Below are 21890 nucleotides of genomic sequence, written 5' to 3' on the forward strand. Positions count from 1 at the left end.
TTAAGAACCTGCAGTCTTTTGTTCTGGTTTCTTCCCGGGGTCGGATTGAGGCTCTGTCTCTCCCTTATCACCCTTGCACTTTTTAAAGCGAAGTAGACGCTATAGTTTTGGCTGCCATCCTCTTTGCCGGAGTTGATAACCTTCATCACACTCCAATATTCTGTCGACACATCAGGATTTTGTCCTCTGAGAAGCAGCAGGTATTAGAACCTTCGCCTCCCTTATGGATGGAATACAACTGCGGCCCACTATTTACAAAACGACTCGCTCCCAGAAGCCTAGAAGCTTTGCAACCGCTTCCTTTACCCATGGCAATGTTCATATAAATTAACTTACTTATGTAAGTAAACAATTTGCTAATTAACTAAATTAGGGCGCTATCGCTAACTATTATCTCTATTTAGTCGAGATTCACACCGTATTCGAGGCACAAACCTAATTGAGGCAATTAAAATAATTTAGGTTTATATTTATTACTAAATTGTTGGACTCACCCAGCGATATATTAACTCAGTATTAGTATATAAAAATGTCAGCACTTACTCCCACCTAAATCAATACATATAATTATGTTAGTAACACTTAGCAATAAAAGTGTTATCACATCAAAATTAGCAGCAATAAAAAATGAATAAGAGTCAATTAGCGATCAAATAATTTATGCGTTGTTTGATGTCTCAAGTCATTACGCAACTAAAGCACTAAAACGCCCACGCATAGGCTACGAGGGTGGTTAGAATCAAAGTACGCTCTTCTATATATGCATGTATATATTTATACCCTGAATTGGGTATATTAGGTGTATCATGAAGTCTACAATACTTAGTAGGAAACGTCTGGGTCCATATAAAATATATGTATAAATGAACGTTCAGCATGTCCACCTGAGTCAATGGTGTCCGACTGTCTGTCCGTATATTTACGCAAACTAGTCCCTTAGTTTTGAAGATATCGATCTGAAATTTTGCGTCCTTTTCTCCTCAAGAAGCTGCTTATTTGTTGGAACCACCGATATCGGTTCAATATAGCATATAGCTGTCATACAAACTGAACGATCGTAATCAAGTTCTTGTATGGAAAACTTTTTTATTTGGCAAAATATCTTCACAAAATTTGGCCGGAATTAGTTTTCACAGCAACGCTATATCCTCACAACAAATGATTCAGATCGGATCACCATAGCATATAGCTGCCATGCAAACTGAATGATCGGAATTAAGTCCTGGTATGGGAAACTTCTTTATTTGGCGAGATATCTTCACGAAATTGGACATGGACTATTACCTAAAGCAATGCTACAATATCTGAAGCAATTTTCTAGATCTGACTACAATAGCACACAGCTGCCATACAAACTGAACGATAGTAATCAAGTTCTTGTATGGGAATCTTTTTTATTTGACAAGATATACGATATATCCTCCCAAGAAATGATTCAGATCGGATCTCTATAGCATATAGCTGCCATACAAACTGATTGATCGGAATAAAGCCGTAGTATGGGAAGCTTCTTTGTTTGGCGAGATATCTTCACGAAATTGAACATGGACTATTACTTAAAGCAATGCTACAATATCTGAAGCAATTTTCCAGATCGAACTACTATAGCATATAGCTGCCATACAAACCGTCCGAACAAAATTAGGTTCTTGTATAGTAATTTTTATTTGTGATGGGTATTATAGCTTCGGTGCAACCGAAGTAAATATATTTTCTTGTTTTTTCTAACAGCTGCTGCTACACAGCCCCAATTATACCCGCATAAGCACATAAAAAATGATTATGAGCAAAATATGATAATAATTTTCGCAGTTACTTTTGCCCATTCCGCAAACAATTAAGCTTGGCAACTCTTACCCATATAATTAAGGCACATAATGGCTTGGCTAACCATTCAGAAATCTATATAAAATATAACTGTATACCTTTATTAGTAAGTGAATAGAGATATTTGTTGTTTCAAGCGCTTGTAAGCCGCCGCTGAGCTGCGTGAAATTGAATTGTGTGCGGCAAATTTAACGTACGCATTTATGCGTTCAAATATATGTGTGTCTGTACCTATTTGTATGTGCACGTGTATGTGTGTTGGTTGTTAAGACACCTGGTTTATTCATATACTATAATGCTTAACCCACACACAATTATTAATATTCAAAGTAGCGCATTTGAGTGTCCGGCTCTGGCTACCTTTAAACGCCTATCGGCATTTATTGTTGTTATTGTTGCTATTATTATCGCCTGCAAATAAATGTGAAATTAACATTAATCGCTGTGCAAATGGCGTGTTTGTCGAGTATTTCGCTGTCGCTGTTGGGCTAAATACTCGCGCAACACACTCATTCTAACACACACACACAGACACTTACTATAAATGCCCGCAAGCCCACAATTGTGACTACCATTTGCCGCTTTGTTGATAGTTTGTTGATTTTCATGTGGCCACTGCGTGTTTAAGTTATAATTTGGTTGCTGTTGATGCGTAGAATGTGGCGCATTTATGCAACTGGCGCGATTAAAATTTAATTATTGTTGGATTTATTGGCAGCATTTGGCGGTTGGTGCGCTTTTGTCGGTGTCATTAATGAAAAATTATGTGGCGTCTGCATAATCGGTTGATCTGTCAGTCAGTGTGTTTAGTACTTAGTAATTTTGTAGCATACATTTGACTTTTATTAAAATGTTTCCGTTTTAGGCAAATTTTGCTGATTTGGCAGGAAGCTTGATTAATTTGTGGTTATGTTGCGGTTAATTACTCGTTAGTGCGCATTAATTCACTCATCAAGTGCAAATTAGTTAAATAAAACTAATATTATACTACAAATAATGATAAATTTATAATATTTCATATATTTCTTATATTTTTTTGTCAAAATCATCATTGCAAACTTAAGAAATAGACTTGGCATATTTGAGATTTAGTAAAAAGAAATTCATTATTTCTACAATAAATTGCATGTTTTATTAAGTTTTATAGTTGGATTGAACTGATTTAGGTCAAATATGCACTGTTAGGTTCGAAAACTTGTTGCCATTTCGAAAGTAATGTCATAATGTCACTTTAAGCAGAAAACTGGAAGAGTTGATATCATAAGCTTTTCAACAAGCTTTTTTTAAGTCGAATTTTTCACCGGCATAATCACTCTCCGTATATAAAAATGGCTGATAATCACTTGGTGCCAGGTCTGGACTATAAGATGGATACATAAGAATCTCTCAACCAAGCTCTCGTAGTTTTTGGTAAATCAGTATCAATATGCGTGGCTCCCATTGTCTTGATGGAACATAATTATTCTACTAATCACCGAAATTGCCCGCATCTGGGCGATTGCCTCCTTCAGCGGTTCCAATTGTTCTCAGTAACGACCTGACTTAAGAGCTCAGCGATAGGGTAGCAGCTCATAGTAGTTGATTTACCCCACAAAACAAACAGAAAACCTGCCAGACCGTCAAGCCTGGCTTGCCTACCGCTAGCTCTGGCTCACTGTCATTCGTCAGTGACCACTTCGCTTGACGTTGTTGTAAGTGTAGTTGGTTTAATATCAGAACCCTACAATTAAATTTAAAAAGTTATTACTGCCACAGTGTAGTAGAGTTGTCAGATTTATTCTTATCTTACTCATCTTGGGGGGTTTATTTATCTACATTAGCTTATGTATTTGCATACCACTAGCCTTAGGGAGAGTACATTACACCTTAGGTCGCGGTGCAATCCTCATTTATTTATCTACACTAATCTAGCCTTAGAGATCAGTACTTCTTTGCAAATATTCTTATATTAGCTATCTTTCATTCGCCAAGCCTTACTCTCCACCGAATTGAACAAACTATGCCAGATGCCAAACAAACTGGCAGCACTTGTGAGTGCAAAGCTTTGCTAACATGTCTTCTGACGTTTTATACCCTTTGAATAAGGTATCTGCATACTCCCTTGTATGAATTCAACCCGCGAACTTTGTTTTTTTTTGTACATGCAAGTTTAATGCCCAGAGCGCAGAAGTGAGCAGAGAAATGACAACTCGAAACAGCTATCATAAATCAATTGAGATTTATGGTAAAGCAAAAAAGAATTGGAAGTTCGAAACCGGTTACTCCACATTTCTGATGAGATTTTTTCTTCATAATTGAGAGGGAGTATTATAATCTCACGATGTGGTATTTTAGGTTATACCACAAGCCATAAAGAGGGTTTCAAAAACTAATCCACAAGCTTTAAGGCATAACACAAGCCATAAAATTGTTTTCAAGAATTAATCTACAATCTTTAAAGTATGTAGGTTTGCTGAGTTTAAGACTACAAGTCCGTACTGTTGATTTTCGTTCCGATATTACGATTAAACAGACACACAAGGTAATGAAGACAAAGAAGCCACTACAAAAATATCTTCAAGTCTTCTCCTACATATATTCATTTAGATTTGATCAAAGATATTGTTTGAAAAGTCAGTAGAATATTTAAAAGAAAATATCTTAAATATTATTCTGTGATTATTTTTCCTAGAGTAGCTTAAATTACCAATTTACCCTGAATCTCAACTTTCAACACCTTGATAGATATATGTACATATACAAAAATATAGATACTAGAAAAAATTATAGTGCGATAAGGTGAAAGAAACGATAAATCGAAACCATATGTGACCTGGTCTACGAAAAGGGAGCTAACGTGCGAAAACTAGTTTTCTGGGAAAAGCTGTTAAAAGTAATCGTCAGTTTCTCGTTATCTCATTAATTGTTCTCCTTTTTTTGACACCTAAGCCCCCTTTCCGTAGACCAGGTCACATATATGAAACAAAATTTGAGTTTTGGTTTTGGTTAAAATTTGAGTTTGGTTATAAATTGGTTATAACTGATAGCGAATGCCTAAATTTATATTTACTTATATGTAATATGATATAGTGAATCATAAGCAATAAGAAGATAATTTTCGTTGTTTTTGATGATAGGTTGTTTTGCATTTTAGGTGACAATATATAGTATTCATAACAAAAATTTGATTAAAAGCTCATATAACCTACAGGGCTTTTCCTGCAAAAACTCGCTCTTTAGCTTTAAACATATTGAATTATCAATATATTTCCTGATATAAGCCGAATAAGGCTTAAATTGGCAACAGGATAAGATATTCATGTCATCAGCATAACAAATACAAGTTTAACTTATTTCTTTTGCTTTTTTCTTGCATGCAGTGAGCGAAATGCCCGCTGTATTACCTTATGGCATTACAAGGACATCCTACATATTTGCATATCAAATGAGTAGTAATAAGTATTTGAACTTAAAGCGTAACAGAATTTTATCTAGAAGAAAATATAATAACAATTTCAAAAGCAGGCAGGCGAAGGTAAAAATGCCAAACGCCAAAAGACGTAATCAAGAGTCAAGGCGACCGAAGAAATTCAAATAAAATGCGGAAAAAAGCAACAACATTTCTAAAGGTATACGGATAACAGCAAATTTATGTAATCACATATACATACACACATGCACAGACACAACTGTTAAATGCGCTGCTCATTGCTGCGTATGCATTGTGGTGGACGCGTGGGCGTATACGCAACATTGCTTACGCAAGCGAAAGCTGCAAAAAAATCATCGAAAATCCACCCGTGTGAATTACAATAAATAAATAATTTGTATATATGCGCATTGTGTGGATGTATATGTATGTATTGTTGTATGTTTGTGTGTGCACTTGTAGCTTAAAGTAAACTTCCGTGTCCACGCAAATGTTTATGAAATTGTATTTGGCTGCCAAGGCTCCCTTGTGTTGTAACTTAAGCCGTATGCGCACTGCCTTTCTGCGCTGTTGCCGTTACTTTTAATGCAAATTACACATTTTGAATTAAAAATGCATTAACATGAAAATTCGTATAATTTAGCTCACAGACATAAATAACCGAATTACACGGCAACGAGCGCACATAAATATCAGCAATCTGCTTCACTAACGATTACAATGCGAGAAAGCGCGCGAGCGTTGGTGTGAGAGCGGGCGACAGTGGCAGGGCAAATTGCTATTTACAAGCACTTCATATACTCAAAACTTAAGCACTGCTGATGACGCAAGTCTGTTGTTGCTGGCAACGGCGCACACACACTTTCGGCTTTTGCAGGTAACTTCATTTTCACAAATACACCGCTTGTTAGATAGCGGCTTTTCTTGCCGCTTGCCCGCATAGATTTGTGTAGAATTTCCATTTTGTAATGCAATTTGTGTGCGTTTTTGAGGTCAACGCGTATAGTACATATTATCTTGCGGAAATTATGGCAACTAAACAGCTGCTTGAGGCGTAATTATGGGCCATTTAGGTGAAGTGTTTATTGTTATATTCGCAAATTATTGTGAAAAATAAAAATGCGCAGAAAAAAGTGTTTATTTGCTGAGCTTCAAGCAGGTGCAAAGGTTTTGTGAAGCTACTTTTTAGACCTCAATTGATGTATTTATTGAGGATATCGCTTCAAATAAAAAGTTTTCCATACAAGGACTTGTTTTTGATCGGTTTGTTTGTATGAACACTATATTATATAGTGATCCGATCTGAATAATTTCTACAGAAATTAAACCAGTATCTTCGAGAATAATTCATGTAAAATTTCGTTGAGATATCTCGTCAAGTAAAAGAGTTTGCCTTACAAGAACTTGATTTTCATCGATCAGTTTGTAAGGCAGCTATATGCTATAGTGGTTCGATATGGCTAATTTCATCAGAGATAATAACATTTTCTTTGGGAATAAATCGTGCAAAATTTTATGAAGGTATCTTGTGAAATGAAAAAGTTTTCCATACAAAAACTTAATTTTAATCGGCTTGTTTGTATGGCAGCTCTATGCTATAGTGGTTCCATATGAGCAATTTCTTTAGAGGTTATACCGCTGCCTTGGAAAAGAAATTCGTGCAAAATTTGGTTAAGAAATCTTGTAAACAAAAAAAGATATCTATACACAAGTTGATTTTGATTTTGATCGAAGCAAATGAAATCAGGTAACTCATACGCCTTGTATAACAATCACAATAAATTTGCTTTCACAAGCATAAAACACTTTATTTTGTTGTCGTTTTTACTATTTGTATGAAACTTGAACGATTTTCTCAACTTAAACTTTACAAAGCTCCGCTTCTCTCATTTGTAAACTTTCATTTTTAGCATTTTTTCGGTATCATAAATTATTTAGTATTTTGTTTCCGCTTTGCGCACAACATTTAAGTTTTTGTGAAACCAGCAAAGTCGACTTTTCAAGTTAGATTAAAGTAACATTTACTTTACCTGCTGAAACTGGCTTAAGCGCTTATATTTGTAGTTATATACATACATATATATAGTATAAGCTTTTGTTATTGTGTGCATATACCTGCTTGTTTGTGTATGTGTTTGTGCGTAACTACCCGCAAAATACACTTTTCCACTGAAATTCACTAGCAAGTAAGACAGTTTGTGTGAAATTTCTCACCGGAGACATATTTTTGCGAAGACTCACGACAGCTAATTGCCCATGAGAAAGTATTGTTATTGAATGAGTTGCCAAAATAGTGGAAAAACTTTTCAGTTTCAAATTTCAGCAAGTATTTGGGGTATATACTGTGTATAACACACATATGGATGTAAAAATACAACAATAGCTGGATAAGTTGGCGGTTTACTTTTTGGGAAGCATTTTATTATTTTTTTCTTTATTTGTATTTGTTTCTTTGCTCGAAATTATCGTTTTTTCTACTTCCTCCTCTTTTTCTTCTGTCTCTTCTTCTTCCTCTTCTACGTCTCCTTTTTTACTTCTTTTCCTTCTTCTTCCCTATTTTTGAAAGCTCTGAAAATCGAACAATTTGTGGTCTTTTCTCTTCTCAAACATTTTTCTTCTTCTTTCTTCTCCTGTATTGAATAATTTTTCTTGGTTTCGATATCGAATTTATACGAAAATTACTATATATTAAGACTGTGAGACGTGAAAAATTACGAAGAGAAAAATTTGCAGACCAAGAGCGCAATTTACACATCTAAATCAGGCCGCGCCTCTAATGAGAATATATGAGTTGAAAGCAGTTAATCAGTTGAGAAGTCAACTGAGATGAGCTCACTGGTAATTTGATTTCCTGATCATGGGAAGGAAAAGCAGACGAGTTGGCCAAGTCAGAAGCCTCCTTTGATGAATTCGCTCCAGGAAAACTGTATACAGACAGCTAAGAGGCGTTTCATTGACCGCTTAGTCATAGAAAAGGCTTATCTGATCTACAATTCTTCCTACAAAATGTGTTTTATCTAAGTTAAGTCCAGATGTGCAAAATGTGTCTAATCTAAGTTATGTCTAGATTAATCAATTTTTATTCGCCCATCGCGACTCTAACAATCAAAAGAAGAAAGACAATTATCTTGATACTGAACAAAAGGTCTGCTTAAACCTAAATCTTTTCTAATCTACCATAAATAAGGTCTGGTTAAAGGATAATCTTATCTAATAAACGCGGTTCGTACTTAACATAATCACCGAAATAAAACTCTAGTTTTCTCTTCTGTTTGCTTGATTGTCCTTTATTGGATATGTTCTTTTGTATTTTGAGATTCTCATACCACAAATAGAGGGAATAAAAAGCACCATGCTAAAGTAGGATGGTTATGCAGTTCGTTTTATGTCATATAAGCGTATTAAGGAGGGGAATAAAACTCGGAAGTCGTTGAAGAACTCAGGTACTTTGCAAAAAACATCACCTCAGTTTGATTTAAATAAGAAATTTTAAGTCTTTGCTGTTCAAAAATTATAAAAATAAGTACAAAGCAACCCATTTAAAGTCTTAAATACCTATCTTGAAAGCAGTAACAAAAAATTCATATAAACGTTGTAACGCCGCAAGTGAGAAGATTGTAAAATTTCGTTGAAAATATTGATTATACCGTTCCTACAATAAAAAAGAGTATTTTCGCAACACTAATTTACCTTTCGCCTTCACAATGATTTCCGCCCCAAATCGCAGGAAATATTCCAAATTTAAATTGAAACTGCAAGTGAAAAATTTCGCAAACGTCATCCATATACATATGTATATATTATTATTTGCAAGCTTGTTGTTCATACACTCGGCGTGGTGTTATTTTATGGCTCTTCTTGTAAAACTCACTTTATTTCATTGTGTAAATATTTTCCTGTTATCGCCAGCCTTTCGTTAAATTCGCGCAATCCGACGCCTGCTGTGTTACGCAATGAGCTGTTGAGCTCAAACAAAATTGAGCACAGACAAATAAATGTTACGCTTCAGCCAACAGCAAAGTTTATTCGCTACTTTTTCATACATTTATTTGTTATTGTTTTTATTTATTTCGATATTTTCTGTGTTGGTGGGTATTTTATATATAACTGTCTTGCTTTTTTTTGCTCACAATGTTCAAGTGAAAACTTTGCAGACATATAAAGGCGAGATAAACGCTTTCAACGCCCAAGCAGGTGGTTGTTTTTAATGGTTTACACAAAAGGAGAGGGTGTGAGTGTAATAGATACAAGCATACTCGGATTTCTGCAATAAATAAAAGTTGGAAAGGCATACTGTGTGGGCAAAATGCGGAAAAAATCTACACAAATACAAGACAAAACAAGAAAAGTTTAACCTTTCAGAAATAATTATTTTTTTTTCGATTACATAGGTCCTACTTATAGACAAACCTTCACACTCCCATGGTATAAGGAGAAAGCTTGGCTTCCGAATCTGTTAAAAATTGAAAAAAGTTTAACTTAAATACCGTCTTTAGGTAGTTCCCCACTATGTAAGGAAAACATTTTTTAAAAAGCTTTTGAAAATTGCACTTGCTTCATATGTTTACTAGAAAAAACGTTAATAACAATCTTGCCAAAGAGCATCGTGTCTAATATCTATAATAAAGCAGGCCTTCGGCAATGTTTAATCAGCTTTAAAAACCATAAAATCTGCTCATTTTTATGTATGTAATTCCACATAAAAAAGCCAACCAATTCTCCACAGCGCCATCTAACGACATTTTTTCATTTATTTGAATTCAGATAAATATTAAAAATAAGTTCCTTAATCTTTGCAAAAATAATCGGGTATAGTATTTAAATGAAACAGATATTTAGAAACATTTAATCAGCCTCAAAAATAGTAAAATATATTGTTTTATAAAAATCCAGAATAACAGCGCCATCTAACGCAAGCTTTTGATAAGAAATAACCTTTGAAAATAAGTTATCTAAGCCCAAAAGCTGTTCCCATTCCAGTACACTTCCTTATTAGCCCGAATTTTAACAAATAATTCCTTTAAAAAGGATCATCAACTTTTCTAGGGGTAACCAACATTATGTAGGAAAAAAATTGATAAAACATTGATATTGAAAATTTCAATTTTTTAAATAATTTTTGCAAGAAGGACCGCACATAACATTAGCCATTAAATATACATTTAGAAACGATTACTAAACCTTCCAAATAATAAGATCTGTTATTGTTCTACATAAACCTTAAACAAAGCAAACATTGTACATACCGCAACGCCATCTAGCGCAAGGTTTTGAAATAAAATAAATGGTAAATATATTTTCCTGGAATCAAAAAGCATTGTTGTTCCATATGTATTCCAAGATTGAATTGAATTTTACTATCGTTTACACAGATTCTTCTTCAGAATCGAAGCACTATGGCAATCTGCCAAATAATTTAACCGATCGAAATAAATTTCTTTTATGGAAATTTCTTTTCTTTATTTTTGCTTTGGTATAATTGAGGTTAATGTTTTTTCTTGTCGATTTTATGAACTTGGGAATTCTGCTCTTCCTTTGCTCTATACAGATGCGTTCCAGATTCCTCTCAGCTATCTCACAGGTCAATGCTAGTGTGACGCCATTTCAAAATGTACGCACAAAATTGAACTTTGCTCCAAATTTTTTGACTCCCCATAGTGCTAGGGAAAGTGTAAAAATATGAAAAGAAATGATTAATCTTTACAAAGTTTAGAAAACGCTAAACATTCATAACCGCCTCTGGCAGATAATTACTATAATTTCCTTTAGTTAAAAGTTAAGAGAAAATTTTCATCGCAAATGAGGAACATGAAATTATCAGATCAAAATATGTTTTTCAATTTAGTTTCTCGTATTCACAATCGCCAATTATCTTGTTATATAAATCTAATACAGCGCACTATAAACAAATTAACCATACATTTTCAGTACGTCCTAGTAATTATCGCTACTTTACTTCCTCCACTTTCGCACAAGTTTTTTAACAACCAAAATCGCAGTTCTCAATATTCATATACACTACTAACTACTTGCCTGCCAATAACGCCAAGGTCTCCAGTGACTCTGGTGTTAGCCAAAAGTCGTATTGGCTGCTAGCCAAGTGTGTTGTGGTGTCCATTAGTGGCTTGTAACAGTTAGCAGGAAAAACTAACCTACCAACAATGATGCTGACTAAAGGCAGTCAAATGAATGAGAATCGCTAGAATAAAAAAGTGTGTTTCACGAGGAGATAAAACGCAAGTAAAAAAGTAAGTTTCACGAGAGGTAGAACGCTAGTAAATGAAGAAGAGCATTTGAGCGCACAGTGAAAGAATTGAATGCTTCCTGTGTTCTGGACATTTTTAAAACAATTTTTACTGCATCTTTGCCACAAGGTCGTTTTTTTTATGGAAAACGCTGTTAACTATAGTTCGATGTATCCCCTTGGTATTGCTTTCGTACTGATGCTATTTAGTAAGGTGATCGAGTTATTACTTAAAAATGAAGATGTCACTAACAGTTCTACCAACTTACAGAAAAATATTCGAAAAACACGCGAAGTATAAATTAAAAATTCATCTTTCTATTTTATCACAGTATAGTATATTGTATCTCAAAGACCTGTGTAAATTTTCATGAAGATCGGTTGAGTAGTCCACAAGAAATCTTTTCAACCGACTTCCAAAACACTGTTACGAGAAAAGCCGGTTTAAAGACGGCGCTCTTAGCCTAGCTAACCCCGAGCGCACAAGTTCTCAAGGCTGTATCTCCGAAACTACTACTCGAATCCACGTGAAAATTTAGGACAGTATTCTAGAGGTGTTGTAGAATTTAATAAGACAATAAAAAAATCGATTTTTTTAAACCCGTAAACCCATGTAACCCCTTAAGTTATTTTCCTGCTATTAAAACCTTAACGGATTGAAAGTAGTTCTAAATACCATTAGCAAAGTCCCGGTTTTGAAGTTTTTTTGGAAGACTCGTATACATATATTTTATAATTATTTATTTATATATATTTCTGAAATATTCCATCTATAGACATTTTCGGAATTAATTTCTATGAAAACAAATGATCACAGGACACACAAACAACGATTAGAAGATGATTTGAATGATCCAGATTAAGTTTTTGTATGAATAACTTTTTTATTTGACAAGATATCTTCATGAAATTTGGTACATATTATTTTCTTAGCAAATGCTACTATATCTGAAGATGTTTTTTAGATCGGATCACTATAGCATATAGCTGCCATACCAACTGAACGATCAAAATCAAGTTCTTGTATGATAAACTTTTTTATTTGACAAGATATCTTCACAAAATTTGGCATAAATTTTTTCTCAAAACAAGGCTACATTTTGAAAAAAAAAAAATTTCCAGATCAGACCACTATAGCATATAGCGGCCATACAAACTGAACGATCAAATTCTAGTTCTTGTGAGGAAACTTCTTTATTTCTGCTTCGGTCCAACCAAAGCTAACGATTTTTCTTGTCGATTTTATGAAATTTTGCTCTCTGCTCTCTCCTATTGCTCTGAGCTCTCTTACAGATCATTGCTGGTGTGACGTCAGCCCAAAAAGAATCCTCACAATTTAATGTTGTTCAAATTAATATTTAAAATCGTCCAACCTACTAAATAACTGCTCATGTATATATGTATATATATACATAAGTATATATGTATATACACTCATATTGACACAGCCTTATGCACTTCCCTGGTATTAACTGCCACGATACTAACACCCAGCTGGCTTTGCTACCTTCAACTAACACCAACAAAGGTGTATTGCAGCGCAGGTTATTTGATTTCACTTTGTATCTGTCTGCTAGCCAGCAAGCGAAGACTGTGAAACATAGCCAAACAAAAAAACAAAAATAGAGAGTATTAAGCTTGAAAGCGTTGCAGCTTGTAGCGTGTGAGCAATTCCGTTTTTGGAGTGTTTTTTTGTATTTTTTTTTGGTTTTCCTATGCTGGCTGTGTGTAAAGGCGCTATGTGGCACCAATAGCTGTCTGCGATTTTTTCCAACTATCTGCCTGCCAATAATATTGCTTATTTTTTCACACACAGCTCCTTTTTTCATACTTTTTCGACGCAACAACGACTTGCTGAGGTCAGATCGGCGCGTTTGCTTCATTGCACTAATGGCGTATGCTAACGGCACAAGGTAATAGCGTAGCGCGCAAAAAAGCCGGCACTGGTGCACACTGAGTCACATTTAATGGCCCAGAATGTCTAAAGCTCGCTTATCCGCTATCATGTACGCTGTGTACTCGCAGATAGCCTGGCAGACGATTTTCACTCGCTGACATGGCCAATTTGATTGCGAGCAAACGTTTTTTTCTAGTAATTTTTTCTTGTAGCCAAAGCAGTGCTGTTGTTGCGGCCGCTGGCGTTTGTCTTCGCCATGTTGGCACTTTGTAGCGCTGAGTATATTTCCCTTTTTTTATATGTTTGCTAGCCATTTGCTTATGGCGCCTCATATTGGTTACCGATTTGTGCACTGCGCCCCCGTAACTCGCCTTCACTTCGCTCGGTCGTCCACAACGCAGTTGTTTCTAGTCAGCCATTAAGTGGTCATACACTTGCTGCTCTGCTCTCCATTGTGTGTCCTTCGTGTACTTTTTGGTTTTTAACTTGTATATAAAAATCAATGACCGCAACCGGCGAGTACTAGCCAAATTGCAATAAAAATATATGCGTCCATTTCGGATTCATAGATTTGATTGCGTTTTATTTTCGTTTATTTTCGCAAAACATGCGCCAAATGAGTGGTTTGTGTATTTGGCAATGTATTTTTTGGCCATTTAGCAGGTCAATTGTAAATAGCAAAATTACCTTGAAAACTGTTATTACGCTCTCGCTCTCTCGCTGTAGCTTAGAGGCAGTGTTGTGTAGTCTTCGTTGGAAATTATTGGGTGTATAAAAATAAAGTGAAAACAAAGCTACTCTAGTGCCATTACCTCCTCCTATTTACCTCCCATTCAAATGAGGGCAATTTTGCCAAAGTGCTAGTTGAAGTGCCTAATCGCTATCAATTTTGCATTTCGTTTACAAGTTAAGTGTAGCAAGAAATTGACGTTGCCATATTTAAGTTGTACTTTACTTTCTACTAAGCTTTCTTGTGTAGCGCGATCTTAACAATATCCTTGGAGAAAAAAGTGCTGCTTTAAGGAATAATCTAATCTTTCCAAAGAAGGACTATATCTTATTGTGGTCTGATATCGGTGATTCCAACAAATAAGCATCATCTTGCTGAGGAAAGACGCAAAATTTCAGACTTCGATACCTCGAAATCTGACGGACTAGTTTGAGTGAATACAGATAGACGGACGGAAATTGCTAAATCGGCTCAGTCCGTCACGCTGCTTGTATATACCACATCCTTTATTTACGACTTTTCCATCTGGGTTTTATAAAATTCGTGGCATGCCTTAATATGAATTTCTTTTTACTAAAAATTATCTTTGAATCTGAGCACAGGAAAGATTCGGAATAGCGTGAAGGCTATAAAACTGATCGAAAGTCTTGTTCTTCTTCGGGAACGATGAGGGACTTCTAGAGTATAGTCTTTGTTTTTCGGGAGGGCACTTTACTTATCAATTGCCTGCCTACTCAGTGCAAAATAGCACTTTTTGGCTACAGTGATTTTCCGTTGGATTTCAAGGCTGTTCGAAACTCAGTTCATTCAGTTATTTTCCACTTTTTTTGCTTTTTTGAAAAGGGCGGATTTTCTATGACTTTATGTTTTAAATATTACAGTAAAGCTGTTTAATAATCGCTATATATGAGTTTTTTGAGATGCTGAAAAATTGAGATGAGAGAAATTCCCGTGAAATCCGGTTCTACGTCACCGGTATTGACTGGGATTTGATCCGGCAAAGTTCTGTACTTTCGGCGATCTACCATATTTGGATCGTTAAGTTTGGGTTAATATTTGTCATCGATGGATGAAAACCTAGCATCTGGGTTGCTCCGCTTTCTTCTGTTTCGGGGTGTCATTGAGTCGAGCCGGGCAAGGAGAGATTTTTCTGCTGCGTTTGCCCTAAATTGCTCCATCTTAACTTGATCTCTTAAATCTAATCAATCCAGCTCGAGTTGCTCTGAAAAATCTTGAGTGAACCATGCACAACTCTTTTCTAGTTATTTTGGTTTCAGATTCTTTTTCTCTTTTGTTACAGTCATCGGTTTGCCGCGAGCTCCTTCTGGTTCACAGTGAACCGTCAGAGGTTCTTCGAACTATTGGACATGTGTTGTGACAAAAAAGTATCCGGAAATTATAGATAACACGCAAAACATTTAACTATTCTTCAACATTTATTTTGTCGCCTTCAAAGTAATCCCAACCAGATGTAATACACTTTGGCAACGATTTTTCCATGAATTTTTCTTCCACAATTCCGGCCACTTTCGATGGACTTTCTCTCACAAACGCCTCAATGCGGCCAAATGGAACTCTTTATTGGCCGTCTGTCCTTCTGGAACAAATTCATGATGTACCAAACCACGAATATCGAAAAAAAAAACAAAATTTCCCTCCATTCCGATGATTGTTGATTTGTTTGCAGGCGAAACTCATAAACCCATGTCTCATCGACAGTTATAATTTTGTCCTTGTATGTGGGATCGGAATTCGCACGATCAATCATGTACAAAGAGGCCTGTTTACGGTACTCTTTTTTAAAAAAATTCAGCTCTATTGGGACGAATCGAGCAAGAACGCGTTCCATAGCCACAATATCCACCAAAATCATTCGAACGTACTAGTGAGAGAAGTCGATCTCTCTGCAATCTGTCTCACACTTGCCTGACGATTTTCAAGCATCAAAACCTTCACTTTTTTCAATGTTTTCAGCAGTTGAAAGGTCGAAAGACGTCCAGAACGAGGCATGTCTTCAGCGATCGTCTGTGAAAGCTTTGTAGCAATCGTAGGCTTGTGGCTTTGATGAAACTGTATCACCGTAACCCATTTCCAACTTTAGCAACGATTGCGCACACAATTTCCAGGTGCTTTTTTGTCAAAAAGTATACTATATTCATACTGGAAGAAAGGAAAGTTTAGCGTTTTTTGCTCAACAATTAACTGCTAATTAAACTAAAACCAACTGCTCTACTGATTTTTTAACTCTTTCACGTTGTTGGAGCTGTTTGCTTCAAAGCGCAGTAAAATCACATACAAACTGACTTATGTAGTATACGCCCAACCATTTGCATACGCTGATTTTTCCATTAGCGAAATTACTTTTCAGATTGTCATGCAATTTAGAGCGGCACTTTTAAAAAATTTGTATGGCTGTTTGTAACCCCAAAATGATGTTAAGGTCAACGAGGTGTGACGCGTTGCATACTTCGAGGCGGATGGGCATAATAAAATGCGGTCAACTAGCAGACGCTCGCCACGAATCTAATAATCTAAATGCCGAATCTACAACTTAAATATTTACAGTTAGCGCTGCTAAAGCTACATCGTCGCTGCCACCGCTGCTGCTGGGTTGCCATTGTTGCAAATGTGTCACTTAAGGGTGCAGCAGAAATTGAATAGAAAATTAGACTCGCTTCTCTAGCATGACTATGCAAATAAAAATATTAAACGGACGAAATGGAAAAGATTTTACACAAAACGAGATTTAATGGACTTTGGGTGCGGCCAAAAAAATCCAAAAAAAATCTGAAAAACGTTGAAATTGCAGCAAAGCAGAAGCAACTATAAATAACGGTCAAAATGCAATAAACTTGTGTAAAAAGTATGGCAAAACGGATTGGCAAGTAGGGTAAACGTGTGACATAAGACGCAGGGTGCAGACACTGTGGCTGTGTTAATAAATATTCTTAGCTGCGTTAGGGTTTCGAGGGCAAATTGCCATAGCGCATGTGATTGTCGAACTTTATGGCCCATGCCACTAAGCCATTATATTATGTTTAATGGCAGTTAAAGCTCATTAAGTAGCCACAAACTGCTTTGAGTTTGTGTAAATACAACTATATAGTTTTTTAATAAATATATTTCTTATTAATTTAATGGATAAGACATTTCTTCGTGGCCATTACATGCTTTACAGCCACAGCCCTGTCATCCAATCGCGCCAAGGTCAGTAGTTCAAAGTCAAACTGCGCTCATAACTTGGCTCAAATATCAGTATGCTAGTTTATGGCTTCTTTAAACGCCAACCAATGCCTGATAAGACGTAATATAAAGGCTTAATATGTGTGTTTTGTGTGTGTAATATCCTGTTTTTGTATGCGACTTGACGGCAACTTATGTTTACTCCAACCACTAGCCCTCTAGACTGCTTGTTTGCATGCTAAACATGCATTTTGTAGCCTCAGCTTCTCTTGGTGTTTGTTTTATGAGTCCATTACATGTGTTTTCTACCGAAACCCATATCGACAGGCGCCCTATTTTCACTATATTTCCGCTCTATTTCCGCTCCTTGTCTCCCTTTTGTCGTTTGTTGACAGTAATGATGCTATTGAAGTAGTTTTTGCTACTACTTTCTCGCTCTCCCAGTTATTCAGCACTGATTTGCCAATATTCCGGCTGACCATCGTAAAAAATATTGCTCTCCTACCATTTTGGCCTCTTTTGACATGGACATAAAAACGCAACCGAAAATTGGCCTTCAAAAATTCCACATTCACTCTCACTCTGACACTATCGTTGCCTTTGGCCTCTATTGAGAAGTTTTTATTTATATTTTTTGTGTTAGCTAGCAATTTCCATTTTATTTAATACATTTTTTTTACTATTTCTTTACACACGCATTCATATATCCTGCAAATCATGTGTGCCCTTTGTCAAATCCTTTCAATTTTTCTTTCACACGCTCTCGCATTTCTTACAAGTAGGCATTACTATGCATAAACCCTTTCGAAAATCTTGTTATCCTCATCCACTTTTTTCACTCTCAACTATTTTCAACGCCTTTGTTTTGTTATTGCAATTTTTTTGCCATATTTATGACATATTGACAGCTATCAGCAAATTTATTGCCAATTAACTTGTTTCACTTATATGCGTACATATGTACATGTGTATCATATTATTATATAATATATGCATCCACTACAAGGGTTTTTTATTTCATTACGAATAGTATTTTACCCGAAAATCCGCTCTCACATAAACTCTCGCCCCCACTCTAAAGCTCTTAAATTGACACTTTGTCATTGCTGTCAGCATTCAATGTCAAAGCCATCACTTTTGACTTCTTAATTCATAGCCCGCTTTAGTCGTTAAAGCAGTTAGTGTTTTTGGTATGGCGCTTAATTAATTAAGAGCTTATATTTCGATAGAAATTGGGTTCATAATGGCAAGTTAATTGCTTTAAGAGAGTGTCTGAACATTTTAGAATAAATATTATATGAATGGTGTGGGTTAAGTGATGGTGAGGAACCGCTGTTGGGGATCTTAAAAATGTAATGGGAGAAAAGTCAAGTTTTCCCAACAAGAACATTTATCAGTCAGTTTGTATTGCAGCCATATTCTAAAACGAAACGATCTATACAATTTCTTCAAAGGTTACACGTTTGCCTTAAAAAATAATGTATACCAAATTTCGTGAAGATATCTCGTCAAATAAAAAAGATTTCCATACAAGACTGGGGTTGTATCGGTCAGTTTATATAGCAGTATTTGGCCGATTTATGGCGTCCGTATTTTGGGTTGCGCAAGGTATAATTTTTATTGACTACCTTGAAAAAGGAAGGACGTTAACGTTTTTGGAATATTTGGAAGACGAAGTCGTAGCATTTGAAGAAAAGAAAATCTTTTTTTTTCAAAACAATGTACCGTGTTACAAGTCAGTGAAAACGACAGAAGAATTCATGAATCTTCGGCTTCGAATTGATCCGCGTCCACCGTGTTCTTCAGACTATTTCTATTTCTTGTTTTCAGATCACAAACGGTGCTCGCTGGGAAGAGATTTTCATTGAATGAAGAGGTGATCACCATAACTAAGGCCTACTAAGAAGCAAAGTAAAATCCTTTCTACAACAATGCTATCAAAAAGTTGGAGGGTCGCTACTGTCACTAGATCACCATTGATGGGAACTATTTAAAAAATATATACTTGCACATATAAAAAATATTTTTTATTGCGGTAGGTCGTTGACTTTTCAATTGACCTATTATAACCGAGACGTTTTACGATTCATCGCGTTCGTTTGAATAAAAGGGCGTTTGGTGGCAGAAATTCTGAGTATTCTTTATTTTACAGAACATCTGCTGCTAGTTTGCTAAGGACCTGTACTGGGCTTTTGTGAGTGCATCCGATAGTGGGGTGAACACAACAGATCATACCTGGTGGTGCAAATATCAATCAAATTCTATTGTATTCTAGCTAAAAGCCAACTTATATATATTGTGAATCAACCTTTCTGCAAATGCCTATATTCTCTTTCGATCTCTTCTCTATTTCAGAACGACCATTAAACACTGAGTTTACAGCGAATCAAGACATTATTCCTGTACAACCACTTAGACACAACCACCAATAAACCCTAGACAGAACTTGCTAAGAGCATCCTATTGAAAAAAGGCGCGCAGTTAATGAACGAAATAAAGTTAAATTTAATGGCATAGCGTTAATATTAACATAACATAAGTGATAAGAGATATATACCATAAATGAGTAATTAGCCATAAATGTGTGTAAATGTGGAGAAGAAAAGCAAAGCTATACTAAAACTGATGAAAAATTTGTAAAAAGAAATTGCTGTAAAAGTGTTAAACTAAATAAATTTGCGTAGTTAGGTGAAGTAATGGCGCTAAATGATATATAAAGCTATATTTGGATTAAGAAATAGAATTTGAAAGCAAGTGAATATTCTTTTTGTTAATCATATTTTTTTCATTATTTTTAAATTCAATGCTCTCTTCTAATTTTTTTTTCATTCCATAATTAAACTAATCTTTTTTTTATTTTTTGATTAATATTTATTTGTTGCATACATATTTATTTTTTGATTTAATGAACACATATATATATATATACATATATATATATTTTTTTTGTTAATACACACGACTCTGTGGCAGGTTTATTGGTGGTTTTGTATTTTATTTTTGGCCCCATTTTTTTTTCTTTTGCTCTCAGTTATAAAATACTTTCTTTTGCTTTGAACTGTTGTTTTCTCTTCAGATTTTTGTATTTTAGCAATTTTGTCGTGAGCCGCCACTATTTTTCTTAATTTTGGATTTTGCATTCTTTTTCTTTTTTGATTGTTGAAAACTTCCTAAATCTTAAGAAACGATTTTTTTTTTTTTTTAAATTCTATCTTTGAGATCACATTTGGACATATGTTTCTTATCATGGGAGTTTCTGGGTGTTTTGTTCGTATTCTGATTTTCGAAAATTTTTTTAAGTTGCATTTCAAATTTTTTTCACTAAAGTTTATATTTTCTTCTTAACATTTTCTACATATACGGTATTTTTATTTTTGAGTGCATTGCCATCTTTTTCCCATTTTACGATTTTTGCATGATTTTTTTCTCATATTCTGATTTTTGAAATTTTTTTGGAAGTCCTATTTTCAAAAGCATTTTTTTTAATAAAATACACATTTGCGTTTCCCTTTTTTAGATTTTGGAATTTTTTAAATTAATTTGCCATCTTTTTTTCTTTTTGGAATTTTTGCATTATTTTTTCTAATTTTTGAAAGTCCTGTGTTTAAAAGCAATGTTTTTTTAATAAAGTTGATATTCTCTTCCTTCATTTTTTAGATTTTCAATATTTCTTATGAAAATGCAAAGGATTCTTGCATTAGTTTTAACGTCATGATTCTGATTTTTGAAATCTTTTCAAAATCGTTTTTTCATATTTTTTAGATTTTGTAGATTTTCGATATTTTTGAGTGAATTGCTTTCTCATTGCAGGATTTTTTCGATTTTTCCGTTCTTATTATGAATTATTTGAAATTTTCAAAAGAACTTTTAATTTAATTTTTAATTTTAATTTAATTTTTAATTTTAATTTAATTTTTAATTTTAATGTTTTCTTCTTAACAGTTTTGTATTCCGGAATGGCTTTTTTTATTTTCTGATTTTTGAAATTACTTCAAAGTTGTATTTTCAAAACCATTTTGTTTTTTTTTTTTAATTTTTGTTATGAGTGGAAATTTTTTCTTCGTTTTTTAAGTTTTTTATTGCAATACTATTTTTTATCTTTTTGAGATTGTTGCATTAGTTTTATCATATTCTGATTTTTGAATTTTTTTAAATCGTATTCTCAAAAAAAAAATAAATAATTTTTTTTAAATTTATATTCCTGGATTTTAAAAAAATTTTGCGTGAACCACCTCTGATTTTCAAAAGTTTTGTTTTTTATTTTTTTTTTTGATTTTGAAATTTTTTTGAATTTTTATTTTCAAAACAATTCTAAATTTTAGATAATTTTGCGTGAACCGCCTCTGTTTTTCTAAATTTTTTTTTTTTTTTGATTTTGATTTTGAAATTTTTTGAAGTCGTTGTTTGAAAAATTTTCTGATTTAAAATAATTTTGAGTGAACTGCCTCAGTTTTTCAAAATTTTTGATTTTTAATTTCGTTTTTTTTTAGAGTTTGAAATTTTTAAATTTTACATTTATTTTTTTATTTTTCGAAATACTTCGTATATTCAAAAAAATGTTTTTTTATATTTTGCGATTCTTGTAATTTTTTTACATTAT

General features: G+C 34.4%; 1 protein-coding gene across 1 annotated transcript in view; it reads left to right on the top strand.

Annotated features, from left to right (window-relative positions):
• The window catches only part of LOC126763094 (cysteine-rich motor neuron 1 protein), a 372079-nt gene extending 351172 nt beyond the window's left edge, over positions 1-20907 (top strand). Inside the window, exon 10 of the mRNA XM_050480299.1 lies at positions 19646-20907. Coding sequence (XP_050336256.1) covers positions 19646-19664 — 19 coding nt within the window. The 3' untranslated portion in view covers positions 19665-20907. The remainder of the gene's footprint in view (positions 1-19645) is intronic.
• The last annotated feature ends 983 nt before the right edge of the window (positions 20908-21890 follow it).

Source organism: Bactrocera neohumeralis, chromosome 6 (genome assembly GCF_024586455.1).
Source record: "Bactrocera neohumeralis isolate Rockhampton chromosome 6, APGP_CSIRO_Bneo_wtdbg2-racon-allhic-juicebox.fasta_v2, whole genome shotgun sequence".
NCBI classification, from domain to species: Eukaryota; Metazoa; Arthropoda; class Insecta; order Diptera; family Tephritidae; genus Bactrocera; species Bactrocera neohumeralis.